The sequence below is a fragment of the Gigantopelta aegis genome, chromosome 4 (assembly GCF_016097555.1).
Source record: "Gigantopelta aegis isolate Gae_Host chromosome 4, Gae_host_genome, whole genome shotgun sequence".
Lineage (NCBI taxonomy): Eukaryota > Metazoa > Mollusca > Gastropoda > Neomphalida > Peltospiridae > Gigantopelta > Gigantopelta aegis.
The window spans coordinates 66,437,978-66,455,477 of NC_054702.1; the positions used below are offsets into that span (position 1 = coordinate 66,437,978).

The 17,500-nt window shown below is 35.6% G+C and overlaps 1 protein-coding gene across 2 annotated transcripts in view; it reads right to left on the reverse strand.

Annotated features, from left to right (window-relative positions):
• Positions 1-13,201, reverse strand: part of LOC121370961 (hepatocyte nuclear factor 3-beta-like) — a 56,510-nt gene extending 43,309 nt beyond the window's left edge. The window contains exon 1 of one of the 2 annotated variants that reach the window (XR_005957755.1): positions 11,095-13,201. Coding sequence is in view for 1 of the 2 variants with exons in the window: in XM_041496520.1 (XP_041352454.1) it covers positions 11,752-12,904 (1,153 nt within the window). In the remaining variant the exon portion in view is untranslated. The remainder of the gene's footprint in view (positions 1-11,094) is intronic. The other variant, XM_041496520.1, reaches the window with a different exon arrangement.
• Between the last annotated feature and the right edge of the window lie 4,299 nt (positions 13,202-17,500).

Sequence of the window (17,500 nt, forward strand, 5' to 3'; positions counted from 1 at the left end):
GGTAAGCTCTTCCGCTAGCTTCAACATAATGTCAAGCTTTGCTTATATTGGGCAGCTACTAGTATTAGTCCAGGGAAGAACATATAACTTTACATTCCTCTTTGGTATCGCTATAGTGTGTAATTTTGAAATGTTTATTGAAGATAGACTCATCGGGGTATCTATACATACGACTGTTTTCTTTGAAGCGGCGCTATGAACATCTATTTTTTTCTCTTACATATTTGACGAGTCAGTTTCTTCGTGACGTCAGATGCACCTGTTTAACCTTGTTCATCCTTGTTATTTCACACCTAGTTACACCTGAATGACATTTTTACAAGCATAGGTTTCAATTTGTACCATTGTAAAATAGTATCGTTCTAATAACACTTGGGCATCATGTAGCTAACACTTTCTTACACAGACTATTTCTTGCACAGACTATTTCTTACACAGACTATTTCTTACACAGACTATGTGTTTGTGATCATCTTCAAATATGTAGTAGCTCAAAACAGTTTAATGCTAAAACACGCGCGAGCGTTCTAAGTGTTTCAATTTACTGTTTTTAGTAACAAAAATATTTTGAGGCTCAAATATTCGGAGTTTCTAGTATAAAGATTTTTAAACTGTGAAGTTGGTCTTGATACATCAGTGTTTCACTGTTAAAAAACCCATCTGATTTATCTTTTAGCAGAATTTATTTATAAATGTTTTGCTTAATTTTGTTTTGGTATACATAGATTACATAAACATGTTTTATTGCATATTATAGTATATATAAATACAAAAAGGATTGAGCACAATTTATCCAACATACGGGGCCCTCTCCTAATTACAATATATTATAACAATATCGGTGACTACAACATTTAGTTAATTTCAACTGTTTGCTTTTGGTATTGGTAACATAAGGTTTGGTTTTACCATGTTTGTTACAAAATATATATACAACAATTAAGTCACATCGAATTTTTAGAAAATCGTATGACTAATAATTTGAAAATGATACTTGTTATTTGGAAGATGGGAGGAGTTGTTATTGCTTGAGGTGGGTTAATTGATGGCTACTATAATTATACTTAGCTAAATATACGATGGGGGAACCAGAGTGTGAGTTAGAGTAACATGCGGGGTCTGGTTTCTATAACCTTTATGTTATTTGATGTTCTGTAAAACTTGTTTGTGGAAATCAGGCACCATCAAAGTTTTCAAGACCATTTTGGTGCCATACCATACGCTAATGAACCAAATAAATTAACTGAATATCTACCAACTATTACCGATTTATGTTTTTATTAAAGTTAGACGGTCAAACCAAAGAACAAAACCATGTTAAAGATGATCATTGGAAACCTTTAATACAGAACTAGTCCCTTATTTACAGCTCTGTTTAAAGTTTTAGTGTTGACTGTCATCTTTAATTAAACATATAATGCGAAAAAAAATATTGTCTAATAATATTTACATTTTCTCAAGACCTTGTTACCAAGATCATCAATTTCAAATTTGTAAACTATAAAACAAGAAGATATAAGACTGTTTTGTTTCTTTTTCGTTATGTACCAGAATTTATTTGGCTTAATTGAGGGAACTTTATCCGTTGTTTATTTTTTGTATTCAGTTTTTTACCAGTTCTTTCCGTCTTACAATTAAACAAACATTTCCTAGACATGTACAAACCAATATATTTTTTGCTCCCCACCAAAGTAAAATCACGTGACAGGATATACGTCACGGGAGACGTCTCCGCCACATCCGGCGAGTCATGTTCCTAAAATTAAACCTCGACCACTGACTAAGGTGAGAGAAGGCGAAGAAGAAGAAGAAAAAAGAAAAGAAAAAAAAATACGTGAAAGAAATGTTTGAACCCATTGGCCTCATGTCGGAACTCATTTTCTGTCTCGCTATCTCCAACCCTGACATCAAGCCCTCGTTCGTTTCTCGTCCAAAGCTCGGCAAGATCCACGGTCAAACAGACTAAAGCATGGGGCTCGAACTCAATTCTGGTGCAGGGCCACGCACACCATGAATAACTGGTGATAACAACTCCCAGAAACATGTCCGCGGTGTCGTTAACGTTCACACTGCTTTTCACGATCATTACACGACGCAAATATTTGTTTTGTCCAGTCCACTTTGAAATAAATTGATATTAGTTTTTTGTGTTAATTCCATTGAATGGAAGTTAGCACGTTTTTGTTTTAATTCTTTTGTATGTTATTATTATTTATCTGTATTATTTGTAAAAAAAATATGTAATGAATATTAGTACTTTAAAAACATAAATATATGAAAATTAATATTTAAATTTGAAAATTTTAAATATTTAACAAAACATCGTGGTATAACAAATTAGCCACGGTGAGAAATTACTACGTGTTTGAAATATTCATAAATTAAAGTTCTAGTTCAAAATGTATTTAGTAGTTACTGTATTCACTATTTTGTTTAAAAGATTAAATTTGTATTTGAAAAAGCTAATAACATACTAATAAATAGAAAGAAAAAATCGTCATATTAATAAACGAATAACAAGGCGATGCTAACTATTAATTGTATATGCACATTTTCAATGTATTGTCCTATAAAACAAAGAAATATAAATTTTAATACCTATATGTGACATAATATTTAGTATTTGATCTTCAGTCATGATTTCTCAACACTGATTTTAAGGGCAGTCGACTGGTGGGACCCTTATCAATATCCGCTTCACCGTCAGATTTTTCCTTACTTAGATTGTAAATCTCCGTAGATGAATTATGTTTTCATATCAGAATATCGTATAAATATAAATAAGACCCCAATACGCTAGAATCGTCAGACATATATACACGACAGAATTAAATAAACGGGAAAAGGTATGACTAATATTTGGGTGGTTTTATTTTGTTTGTTTGCTTGCTGTTATTGTTGTATTTATGGGGGTTTTCTCAGATATTTAATAAATACGTTTTTAATAATAATAATAATAATAACAAATATATACACCAAATATATTTTTTGTTTGGTTCCATTTATATGTTCAATAGCATCGCGTGTGTGTGTGTGTGTGTATGTGTGTATTTATGTGTGTGTATTTTATATATATATATATATATATATATATATATATAAGTGTGTGTGTGTGTGTATTTATGTGTGTGTATGTGTGTATGTGTATTATGTGTGTATGTGTGTGTGTGTGTGTGTGCGCGCGCGCGTGCGTGTTTGTGAGTAAATGAATGAGAGAGAGAGAGAGAGAGAGAGAGAGAGAGAGAGAGAGAGAGAGAGAGAGAGAGAGAGAGAGAGAGAGAGAGAGAGAGAGAGAGAGAGAGAGAGAGAGAGAGAGAGAGAAAGAGGGGGTCAGGCAGACAACGTAATAAATTATGATTACATGACGTAACAAAAGATACAGAATTATCATGCAAAACACAAATGCTTTCCATCTACTTTTTTAGTTTACTCTAAAATGAAAACGTGTAGTCAAAGAAAACAATTCTATAGGTCTTTATATAATATTTATAAACAGAATGAAATTATTAAAAGTATTTTTACATCAATATGTTCAGTAGTTCCAAAAAACAGAACATAATTAAAGACTTCAAGCATTTATTTTAAGAAATAAAATAACCGATATTAGTTTATTACTGAGCTATGTATTAGTTTTAGAATCATAATTATAAATATAATGTGTGAATTATGGACATATCACGATGTTACATAATTAGTGATAGTAACACAACGCGTGACCTCGTGACCTACAGATACTGCTTGTAAACAAGGTTCTGTGTACTAACCACGCCCATCCAACAGGCCTCGTCATCCGCCAGCTTCCTACAGGTGTGTACAATACAACTAGTACGATATCTCAACACGGCGATAACAGGAAACACGGGATCGTCTCTGGCTTACCGCAATTATCTTAGTACATGTACTTAAAACTTCGCATATATATACAGAACACAGTTTGTAATCCGTCAATCCATCCATCCATCCATCCATCCATCCATCCATTAACCGATCCATTCATCAATCCATCCATTCATCCACCTATCTTTCATGCCAACCATCCATCCATCCATCCATTCTTCCATCAATCCATCCATCCTTCCACCCATCCATCCTTTCCGCCCGAAAACCATCCATCCATCCTTCCACCCATCTATCCTTCCACCCATCCATCCTTTCCGCCCGAAAGCCATCCATCCATCCGTCCGTCCATCCATCCTTTCCGCCCGAAAACCATCCATCCATCCTTCCACCCATCCATCCTTTCCGCCCGAAAGCCATCCATCCATCCGTCCGTCCATCCATCCTTTCCGCCCGAAAGCCATCCATCCATCCGTCCGTCCGTCCATCCATCCATTCAGTGATTCATTCATTCATTAATTCATTTATCCATCAACACAGATTACTATTATTTTTAAAATTATTATTTTAAAATGTAAATAAAAAGAATATAGTAAGACGATTTATTATTATTACTACACACAACTAACATTACTCGTGTTGTTTCCGTATATTAGTTCATTTCGATTTTTTAAAATGACGTTTAAAAAGTTTACTGTATAAAAGACGTACATTTAAAATGCGTTGTAAATTCAAACCATTGTAGTAGATAATAATATTTATAATATCTTGAAAACTAACACAAAAAATGAGAATATCAGAAAATATTTTTTACCTATGAAATACTGAAAATATTTTTGAATAGACAAAACAAACGACCAGTTTATTGTCAGCTGTCTACACTGATAAAAGTCAGTATGATTTGCCCAAAGTAGCTGACATTATTTCATTTCAACTGCATACTTTGATTAATACATTAGATACATTTCTCTATTTAAAATAATTAATCAACATATATAATAAGAATAAAATAATGTTAACGCATCTTTTATCACAAGCGGATCAAATATTTAGTTCTTATTGCAAATATAATTTTTTTTTTTTAAAGTTACTGCCAAAAGGATAATATTTTTTTTTTTTTTAAAAGGTTTGCATAACAGATTTAACAATGCGACAAATATGATTTATTTTATACTAAAAACCTAGAAAATAACATTTAAAAATCTGTTGAAAATAAACTGAAGTACAAATATCAAAATGAAGAAAGTTAAATTCTAAACATAAATAATTGTTTTGCAAATTTAGAGACTATTAATGTGGGGTTTTATAATCATAAAAATGTTGATAATTTCTTTAATTTAAAGTTATAATGGTAACGGTGAAATAAGTCAAGAACACTCTGCCTTCTTAGTTCTTAAACTGATAACAACATTTTTCAAAATGTGGATTGAAAATTAATTTCCGCCTCAAGCTTTTTCATTTCATTAGCGTTCTTTCCTCCCTAACTAAACCCACCCTCTCTACTCACCACAGTGTAAATTATTTAAACCGATTCTGTTCACAGATATGCGTTTACTTTTGTTTTCAAATTAAGAAACAAATAAATTAACAGCCTTCTTTAAAAATAATATGGTGATGATTATCTTGATAACGAAAACAAATCAACTTATTGATAAATTTAATTTTAGAAAATAAAATTGGGAAGAAAAACCCCCCACGCTACTCCTATTAATTACGAGTTTGCGCGTATCCCGAGGTACTTTCCACCCGTTCCTATGGGAGCACCACACTTCTGCTTGCCACTCGAAAATATTGAAACACTCCACGAAGCTAATTTGTTCAAATTTCGCTCATCTTTGATCGAGTTCTGCTCTTCGTTCTGCATGCTAGCTACCATTATTTTAGCACATGCAATCTTGCCGCATAAAGAGAGAAACTCAAAGTGGATTAGAAGTGTGGTCGGCAGCTCAGCACTTTGAAAATTTTCAATGTAACTATTAGATGCCGATCGCAGGCGATTGATTGGAAACTGCATCTCGTGGTGTTGTTGGTATTCACGCGATAAATGTCGCATCTTGGCATCTTTGCTTCCACTATAATAGGGCCGCTCGGGGGCGCAGCAAGAACACTGGTCCCCGCTGATAGCCCCGGGCCTGACACGGCTCGATACTGGGTTCATTTCCGTAATGCCGAGGAAATTCAGTTCAGGCAAAAACATATTATTTATAAAGATGAAACGGAGTAAAAACCTTAGAAAACCTTCCTTTTTTATCTTTTCAAAAAAAATAAAAAAAATAAAAATAAAACCTCCATCGTTTAGATCTGTGTTTTAAATAAAGAGAACGCCTTATAATAATCTTTAATTTATTTTCGTTAAATTTAACAACAGAATTAAGCGATGAATAAATTGTTCCACATTTTCTCTATTAAATCTAGGGCTCCAATGATTATGTTTCTTTCTGTTCTCTTTTTTTTTTTTTTTTTTCTTTTTTGAAAATAAAAGATGTTATGGACGTAACGGCCGTGCAGTCTGGAAGAAAATTAACCCGCTCATTGGTCCAATAAAATAATATGTTGGAGACCCCTATTAACAAAATCGTCTTTTGTAGCTTAATTCAAGATCGTTTTAGCCGACATTACCGCGGAGTGTTGAAGCTGTCATTAGACATTTAGGATGCTAATGAACGACTCTGATTGTGTCCCAAACAGATCCCGGTGATGGTTCAACGAGTCAATCAAACTACTCATTTTTCTGCATGGACGAGCCTAAACGTCCCCTTAAGATCGCATCGTCTGGGTGTTGCGGAGCGCCAAATAACAATAATTTGTGTTATTACGCGCCTGGAATGCGCGCGCTGTGTTGAGCGTGAAAAGGCGTTACAAACCGATTGCTTTCGCGTGCCCATATAGCACTCTAACCAGACCTTCGCACCGTCGGGGGTTCAGATTATTGAAACTATTCAAAACATCAATTTACTCCGCACAAAAGAAAACATGAAATTTCATGCTGCGTAGATGAAAAAGTTTTCTTCCGTCCTTTATTTTTTTGTCACTTGCAATCTGTGTGAAAAGTTTAGCGGGTAGAACTCGTTGATCCTAATCCTATATTACACCATGGTTTGAGTTGTATAGTTAACAATGATAGTCCCACACACCTGTCAAAGTGGTCTTCTAGTGACACCAAGTAAAATAGGTGGTCGTAAATTTTAATACAAACAAAAATATGGAAGGGAAAAAGTCACAGAGTAAATAAATAAAATAGGTAGTCGCAATTTTTAATATAAACAAAAATATGGAGGGGAAAAGTCACAATAAATTTTTATGAAAATAATGACTCGTAAATATAAACTGATTTTAATGTCACTAAATATTTTAAAATTTAATTGATTTTTTTTGCGTTAATTTAATACAAATAAAAACAATACACTTTGAAAATAATAACTTGATATTGAATATCAGTTTCCTTAATCGAGCTGGTAGCATAAATAGAAAAAATATTTTTGATAATGGTTTTAGATAATCTTTACGTAGGGCATATTAACTAATACCATTAAATTTAAATAAATAGCTTGATATATTTTGCTTGTATATGTAATTTCGAACTGCAACAGAATTTAACATAGAAAGGTAATGTTTTTAAAACTATAATTACGATGCATTTTATAACGAATGGGAAACATGAAAAAAACACTGTTCGGTTTTAAAGATAATATAGAAAAAGAAACAGTTTGTTTGAAAAACAAGAATTCAAATAATATTTATGTATTTCTGGTAGATGTGTGTATTTATGAGAACCATATATATAACCATGTATATATATATATACAGAGAGAGAGAGAGAGAGAGAGAGAGAGAGAGAGAGAGAGAGAGAGAGAGAGAGAGAGAGAGAGAGAGAGAGAGAGAGAGAGAGAGAGAGAGAGAGAGAGAGAGAGCGAGGGGGGGGGGATAGATAGATAAATAGATAGATAGAAAAATATTAATGTTAAAAAGGGTTAATAAAAGTAGTGTATTATACAGCAGTATCAAAAAGCTATATTTCATTCTAGTCTAAAAATATATATTTGTCTTCTACCGAAAGAATAAAAAAAATACCCTTTCATTTCATTAAATTTAATAACTAGTACACAGAATTTAAATTTCGAAATGTACTTTATAAATAATAAATAAGTAAATACTATTAAAAACATTTATAAAAGTTGCACCTATCTTTTTACCATTAAGTTAAATAAAGAAACATAAATGTTACCATCTTTATTTCATTGCACAAGACATGTAGGAATTGTGCTTAATTTATAAAACCAAACTATTTACCAAAGGATACTTCTGGGTTTATTAATATATATTTTTTTTAATATTTAGAATAAATATATAATTTTGTTTTTGTATGTGCGTGTATATTGTATAGAATTAAAATTGCTACTGTGGTTATGAAGAACAGATAATAATACTAATACTATATTTAGTACTGTGACAGATAATAAAATTGTAATTTAAAAATAAAATCACATATTGTTTTTTTAAGTTTTATTAAAGGCCGTTTACAGCTTAAATTAAAAGTTGAAAGAAACCCTTTAAATAAAACAAATTCTAATAAGGAGTTTTTCTTTCAAAAAAGAAAGAAAGACAAATTATTCCAATTTGCGCCAGTAAATAAATAATAATACACTTTAGTGAATTATGAATGACGAAACTTAACAGTCATTACATCAATTAATCAGTAATTCAATTCCTTAATTAATCATTAAGAAACATTCTTATCTTGGAGTTTAACCTTTCGCGATACATTAGTTATGGAACTATCCAAAAATAGTCATATCAACAGCGACAACGGCTTTTTGAGAGAGCGTTGACGTTTTGCTGACTATTTCCTTGCTTTTCATTCCTCTCCTGAATGTACATTTACTATATGATATACGCATTAACCTTTCTCATGGGTTGGCTACATGCCCAATGTTGACACGGATCGTTATACACGTTTTCAAAAATCTTGCCAGAAAGGGTACTTTAAAAACCACCTAACCGGTAAGCGTATAGGACCAAAAACACCTGCAAAGTTTTCACTTAAAATTCCTGTTGAAAAACCACCACAAATAATAATAATAATAGCAGTGTAATTTTGTGTTTAGAACGAAATGCGTGAAAACCAACTCGCGTTTCTAACTAAGGGACAATAATACACAAAGATTACACCTATTGTTGGTACAAAATCAACATTATTCAGTAGTACATTTAGCACTAATGATTTCCGTGACACCCGAAGACTACGGGTGCTAAGAGCAGCAGACACTTTATAAAGCAGTGTGTTGGTACAGCCGATAACGACACAGAGAAAAATCCACATTTTAAAGACACCGCGTTTGTATGGTGCTAAACGCCGAAACAACAATAATCCCTTTGATGCAAATCGTGGCATAATTTCTGAAGACTGCTTAGTGGTCATGAAGTTTATAGCTGAAGACACCTTTCAACATTTTGTTAATGACCAAGAAATTGAAATTTAAGAAAAATAAATAATAACAAAGTTCACCATTTTTAACCATCCTTTCTCCAAAAAACAATTCCTTTCAAGCTCTTGGAAATTTTAGTCGCGTTTGAAAAATAAATCTTTGAATCGCTGAAAGATTTTTGGTTTAAATGAAAATAACAATTAAGTAGAAATTTTAAAAATAATATTTAGCTCTACAACCAGAACACAGGTTAAGCAAAACAAAACACAAATAATTCCAAATAAATAAAAAGAAAGCAAATTAAACTGAAAAAGTATAATACTTATAAGCAAATTCAAATAACTAAGAAACCAAATTATAAAAACAAGCCAACAGATGAAGTTGCCAAATGCTTGCAACGAGGAATAGAATTTCTAAAGGAATAGGGAACAACACATGCAGGATGTAGGACAGGTTTCAAGTTGATTAAAAGCCGTTTGTTTCAGTGTCAGACGTTAGCATTAATCAAGGTTTATCAGTGCTATCTGGGCTATGTGGACTGCAGCCCTTCCATGCCGGGCAACCCGGTTTTAAAGATAGCATGTACCCGACTACCCGCAGGTCACATCATAATAACCAACCTGGTGATCAAAACATCCCGACTAGTTTTCCTTAATTTTTTGCTTTGCCCCGTGCGTTATTGAAATGTAAATTTTTTAGGCGTCTAAAATATTAATTATATAAATTGAAATAAGTTTGAAATATTCTAAAATAATATTATATTTCTTTTTACATCTGTATATTAAAATACTATATAAAATATGTAGAGGTAGTAATTAAAATTAATTGGTGAAATGTAAAACGCAATTTTGACACACCCACTCACCGCCTATCACAAAATAATAGCTAAGCATACTGTTATGGCTGTTGAAACTTCAATATATGAAACTTGAGGCGCAGATTTAAAAAGCAATATTTTGGATGTCCAGTGGTGAGGAAAATAGTATTGTTAATGTTTACTATATTATTTTTTTTACCATGATTGAAATAAAAGAAACAGATACTAAACATCAAAGCGACGCGTTTTATATTTAAATAGAGATACAACTAGAAAAGAAATAAAGAAGAAAACAAAACAACGGAGCAAAGCAATGAACGAACGGAAAACTAAATGACGGAACATTTCAAACAATATATAATACTTTTCTTAGCAGATAACCAACCATTACGAGTAGGATAATAACAAACAAAATATAAAGATTACAAATAACGGAAATCCGATGTTTCTTGTTAATAAATTTAATATTTTCGTGTAAAACAGAACCTTGGTTTGGAATCTGTGAGACAACAAATGAGGAATGTACAACAGCATGATATGATCTACGGAGATGACTTTTTTCTTAATCTCAACACAACGTTACTGCGCCGAGAAAAAAAAAGTAAAAATATTTTAAAAAATAAACAAACAAACAAACACAAATAAATAAAAATTTGAAAATAATAATATAACAAAATTAAATAAAATAATAATAAATAAAAAAAACAAAAAAAAAAAACCAAATGAAAATACCCCCCCCCCCAAAAAAAAAACCCCCCCAACAACCTGAAAATATTTTAATAAAAAAAAAAAAAGAAAAGAAAAAAAAACCCGAAACAAAAATGCAATATTTAATTGGAAGAAATATATTGAATTGATTGTCAATGTGAACCGGAGCAAAGTCCGTATACGCAAATACAATTGTCCGTTTATAGCAATAAATTCGGACGAGGTAAAAATAAGTTAAAAGAAAATATTTGACTATTTGTACAAAACATAAAACGAGCAAAACAAAAACAAAAAGAACTAAATTACCTCGACGACGTGAATATTGTTCATCTATATGGAAATTCTGTTTAGTCCAGATTTTCACGTCTTTGAGTAAACGAAACAAAATGTCCAGTATTCAGTAATAAAAACAAAGCACCCGTAGCGCTTAGAAAGCTAGACTGCATGCAACTACAATCCTGAACACAATATTATTTTTTGTTTTTCACGTGCACAACACGCGCACATTTTTTTTCATATTTCACGTAACACACCACAATTAAAATTTGTTTTAGGTAGAGACAGCTTTTGGCCTTGAAGATATAAAAATCTTTGGTTTTAGCTATATATTTGTTTAGTTTTTTGTCTTTTAAATTAATTTTTTTAAAAGCCAATGGAACACGTATCTCACACCTTTTTTTCCACAATATATTTATATATAATATATAATTTTTAAAACTGTGCGTATGCAGAATAAAAATAGTTTTCACAAACTTGCCGTGGAGTGTGGCACATATTTGTAGTAATTGCCATCGTTCGCCTGCATCGGCGGTGACGATTCTTTAGGCATTGCCAACGGCGACATCTGTCCGTAAGCTCCGTAGTTTTGCATGGTTTCGTACATTTTCATGTCCAGTTTGCTCTCCGACATTAAGTTGTTGATGGAAAAAGGATGATTAAAGGAATGGTGAGAGGGCAACTGACCTGGCCCGAGATGTAGTCCCTGTGGGTTCATATCATGCAATCCAGGGTGTTGTTGTAGCTGTCGAACATTTGTCAGTTCCGCGGCCGTGCACGTCGTCAGGGCCTGCTGCTGTTGTTGCTGCTGATGCTGATGCTGTTGTTGTTGTTGTTGCTGATGCTGTTGCTGTTGCTGCTGCTGCGGCGTTGGCGTGTTGTGTTGGTGTTGTTGATGGGAATGGTTCAGATCTGGAGGTGTGGTTTGGTTGAGTTCGGTCTTCGTTGGCACCTGAGGTGGGGGCTCCACGGAGTGGGGCGGCGTGTTGGGGGCCGATATCCCCGATCCGTCGCCCGTGGACGTTGGCGTGGAGTCGGACGCGTTCTGTCCGTTCGGCTGTCCGTTCGGCGGCACCGACGACGACCTTGCCACGACACGCATCGACTCCTTCTTGGGACACTTAAACCGTTTCTGTCTCCTCAAGTAGCACCCGTTTTCGAACATGTTACCCGAGTCCGGGTGTAGAGTCCAGTAACTCCCTTTGCCCGGCCTGTCGGGCGTGCGCGGGACTTTGACGAAACAGTCATTGAAGGAGAGGCTGTGCCGGATCGAGTTCTGCCAGCGCTGCTGGTTCTGTCTGTAGAACGGGAATAAATCCATTATGAACTGGTATATTTCACTGAGGGTGCACATTTTGCTGGGCGACTGCTGGATGGCCATGGTGATGAGCGAGATGTACGAGTAGGGGGGCTTGGCGTGGGTGTAGCTCCGGCGGTAGGTCTTGTCCCTGGCGCGGTTCAGGGCGTTGGCGCGGTCCATCGACATGATGTTGGGGTCCATCTGCCGTCCGGCCATGCCGTTCATCTGGGACATGGTACCCATACCGGACATCCCGTTCATCGGCACGTTGCCCATGTTGTTCATGGAGCTCATGGAGCCCATGCTGTTGAGAGTGTTCATGTTGTTCATCGTGCCCATGGAGCCGTGCATCCCCATGGCCGTCATCCCCATGGAGCTCATGCTGGGCGGCAGGGACCCCATCCCCGTCATGCCCGCCATCCCCTGGGGGGAGTAGTTGGCCATGGGCATGGATCCCATGCTGCTGATACTCGGCATCGTCGTCATGTGGCTGTAGTTGCCGGTGCTGGCGGTGTCGTAGGGCGACTTACCCGCCAGCATGCTGGTGGGGTACGGCGACTCCAGCTTCGTTTCGTAGCTATCCAGCGTGACTGAGATATGATGGTGATTGGTGATGGTCGACAAAACCAGAAGAAGAAGAAAAAAAATGGATTAATAACAACAACAAACGACCGCACTCGATGACAGTGACGGCTACAGTCCCTGGTACAAACACAAAGATATGGCGACTCGTTCGCGACTCCGACACTTCACTGCGAGCAGTGGTAAAATTATAGCAAATCTCGCCTTACCCCAAGTAAATATACTTCAGCTCGGAGGTGGTGCCTCCGTATGCAAATCGCCGCTCTTATCGTGCCCTATTTGCCTCGCGCGGATCTTAGACACGCCCCTCCGCTAATCGATTTGTTTGAACTTTTTGTCCCCGCGCTTTTTACGTCCTGTCGATCACTTGTCTAATCAAACAGACCACTCCAAACAAGAGCTTGTAAAAACGTCAGGATTTCTGCTTTGAAAAAATAGAACGGGGAACAAAATCCGCCCCATTTCAAGAGGTACTGCCCATTCAGTCGAATCGGAGAGTTACCGATCTGCTGTAAAAAAAAAGAAGAAAAAAGAAAAAAAAAGGTCTCGGGTACCTTTTATCCACGTCACTTAGCCATCACGTCCGCTTGTCAATCGCGTCCATCACGGCTGTACATTTCATCGAGCTGTCAGTCAAAAACATCATGTCATTATCAGGGGAAATAAATATTGGTGGTCCATTACGCTTCTATATATATATCTGAAACAGATGACACTGCCGCCAATGATTTGCAAATAAATGCGATACTAGTACTACCATACATGCATTCATTGTAGTGGATAGCAGCCTTTTATATATGTATATTAGATATACATTGTGTGTGTATATATATACATGTCCAATTATTCAAGGTCTACCTTGTGAAGTGAACACAAGTCGCGGCCTTATTCACAGCAATTTCTTTTTTTCACCCCCATCATTCATTCAAGATCACCCGAACGCGTTCATTGAAAACTGGTCTGTCAGTTGTGTGCGAAAATATAACATCGATTCGCACCTGTTCATGGTTTCATTTATTTTGTGTCATATATTTTTTCTCTCTCTCGCCTCGGGCTACCTGAGTTGGCGAGAGTGAAACTTCGTATTGAAGCGGTCTGTAGCATTTCTTTATGGTGAAAGGAAAAATCGAATGAAAAGTACTGCATGCCTGGAAAGGTTGTCGGTAGAAAGTACCAAAGGAATAGAAAATACTATAGCGTTTATTGTAACGCGTCCATTGCAGTTCCCATGCCAGCATTGCGTAAATTAAGTTATTTTAATTTTTTATCAGCCATCTGAAAAACCCAAAAAACAACGCTGGTTTATGTATACAATTTACAGGGGTAACCTAATTAAAAAGTCGGTGGTACAGTTATTGTAGTACAAATATATGATATGTAAATATATAATAAGGTATGTAGCTAAATAAATAATTGAATAAATAAATAAAAATAAACAAATGTAAATAAATAAATACGAAAGAAAGAAAAAAGATAATGATAATAAAAAGAAGACAAACAAAACAAAAATAATTGCATTTAAAATAATAATATTCTGTTACGGAAATACCCTGTGAGCTATCTATGCTTGATAATATTAACAACTTTCTTTTTAGTTCCTGGCGTCGAACACTTGCAAATGAATACCTCTATTCAAAAGTCATTCAAAGGATAACAATACACATTTTTTTAAGATTATAAAATAAGCCTACAACTTGATTAATTGCTAGTAACGCCGACTTTCAATGACATTGGCGATATCGCCTGGTACAAAACACTACAACCAATGAAATATAAAATGCACTCCAATGACACTATAGTTATTAATAATTTAGCGTTCATGGATTTTAATTATGACAGTATATATAATATTTTACATAATTAATTTGTTTCCCTACGTAGTGGAGGACTGTTGATCTTTAGATTTTTTTTCATCATATCTCAGTATTGTTTAAACGTTCCTTGGACTTCATATTGTACAAAGATACACCTTTGGATACGTTACTCCTAATTGGCTATTACAGATTTCTGACAATTTAAAGATATATTATTTACACCTTCTTACTTAACTTTTGAGTTTTTAATTATATCTAGTGTTTGTAATAGCTCAAAATGCATTTTACGCGCAAAAGAAAAGGTACGTACGTGTACCTCAGAAATTCGAATAATTAACTGTAAAGTAGAGATTATATGTTACATGTTTTGCAGACTCACAAACTGTATATACAAAATTTGAAATGTTAATTTATTGTTCCATTTTGTAACATCAGGGGGGACAGGACTTAGTCCAGTCGGTAGAGTGCTCGCCTGAGGCGTGGAGCCTCGTTGGCGGACTCATTGGTTTCCAGCTAGTATCCCACGTCATGGTGTGTGCTGCTCTGTCTATGGGGAAAGTGCATATAAAATATCATTTGCTGCTAATGGAAAAATGTAGCAGGCTTCCTTCGAAGTCTACACGTCAGAATTACGAAATATTTGATATTCAGTAGCCGATGATTAATTAATCAATGTGCTCTAGGTAACTTTTAAACAATTTTCTGCTGTCTGAAATGAAATGCAGTGGCGTAAGAAGGTGCTAAAAAGTGTGTGTGTGGGCACACTTTTATATTTACACACTTTTACACTATTATAAAGCAAATATAAAGCAAAGTATCTGAAAAGAATGTGTGTGTGTGGGGGGGGGGGCACATGACCCCCCCCCCCCCCCCCCCCCCCCCCCCCTACGCCAGTGAAATGGAAAGCACCGTTCCTCTGGTTCTTGTTGATTCTACAGCCAGGATGTCGTCATGCCAGGTAAAGTATAAAAAGTAGTGCAGAAAGGGGAAAAAATCATTTTCTTCGGGCTTACGGAGATAACTACGTAGGGTGTTTTGTTTTTGTAGGTTTTTTTTGTCACCGCAAAAAAAAGCCACTGTTTTAACGATACTACATGTTGGTGTCTATGATTTTAAAGTTGGCTTCACAGGCAGGTTCTATCCAAAGCAAATCAATAATATTGTAATAATAATAAGTAGTTCATTTCATTTCAACTTATTTTCGTGCTTATAAATCCAATTAAGGTTCAAGCACGCTGTCCTGGACACACACACACACACACACACACACACACACCTCAGCTATCTGAACTGTCTGTCCAGGACAGTGGGTTAGTTGTTAGTGGTTAGTGGTTAGTGAGAGAGAAGAGGGTGTAGTGGTCTTACACCTATTCATTGAGTAAAACGTAATTCCAATGATACTCCATGTTAGTGGCCCGTTTCAGCTTGGTTGAATACTGAATTTCATTTCAACTGAATTTAAGGCACATACCACGGCCTGTGACCACTTGTGGTGCACTAGTTGGAACGAGAAATAAACCCAGTCAGTTGAATGGATGCACCGATGTGGTTCGATCTTGCGACGCAAGCACCTCAAGCAAACACTCAACCGACTGAGCTAAATCCAGCTTGAAAACCGAAAGCAATTCCGATATGGAGGCTGGTGAGTGTGGCGTATGGATATTGACAATAACTCATAAATTGTGTTGATATCCATCCATCCCTCCATCCGTCCATCCCTCCATCCATCCATCCATCCATCCATATCCCTCCCTCCCTCCCTCCCTCCCTCCATCCATCCATCTATTCATTCATCATGTTTCATCCTGTTTTCTTGTCCCATTCATTGCTCCACAAGGGCCAAGGTATGTGGTATTTTGCGTGTCGGAAAATGCATATAGAAGACGTTTTGGTGCTAATGAAAAATGTAGCGGGTTTCCTCTGAAAACTGTGCGCCAGAATTATCAAATATGGCGTCGATAAATAAAACAAAGTTTACATCATCTTTAAAATATACTGAACAAAAAAACAAAAGCGCAAATGATTTATGAAATCTAATTTTTTTTAACAATAAAGTGAATAGAATAGAATAGATGTTTAACGACACCCCAGCACGAAAAATACATCGGCTATTGGGTGACGATAAAATTAATTCGGTAAAAGACTGTCAAAATTGGCTTAAAATGTTCACAAGACCACTATTTCGCCAAATGTCCATTCGACTCTGCATTGTGCAGAGATACGGTCTTCATCACAAATAACATAAAAAACAATTAAATTAAAGAAAATTAAATTCATATTTGCGCTTCTTTTGTTGTTCAGTATGAATAACATTCTCAAGAGAAAGAGAGAGGAAGGAAGGAAATGTTTTTTTTTAACGACGTACTCAACACATTTGTTTTACGGTTATATGGCGTCAGACATATGGTTAAGAACCAGACATATATTGAGAGAGAAAACTACTCTTTTCGATTAGCAGCAAGGGATCTTTTATATGCACCATCCCATAAACAGGATAACACATACCACTGCTTTTGATGTACCAGTCGTGGTGCACTGGCTGAAGCGAGAAATAGCGTAATGGGCCCACTGACGGGGATCGATCCCAAACCGACCGCGCAACAAGCTAGCGCTGTACCACTGGGCTACGAGAGAGAGAGAGAGAGAGAGAGAGAGAGAGAGAGAGAGAGAGAGAGAGAGAGAGAGAGAGAGAGAGAGAGAGAGAGAGAGAGGGGGGGAGAGAGAGAGAGAGACGGAGAGA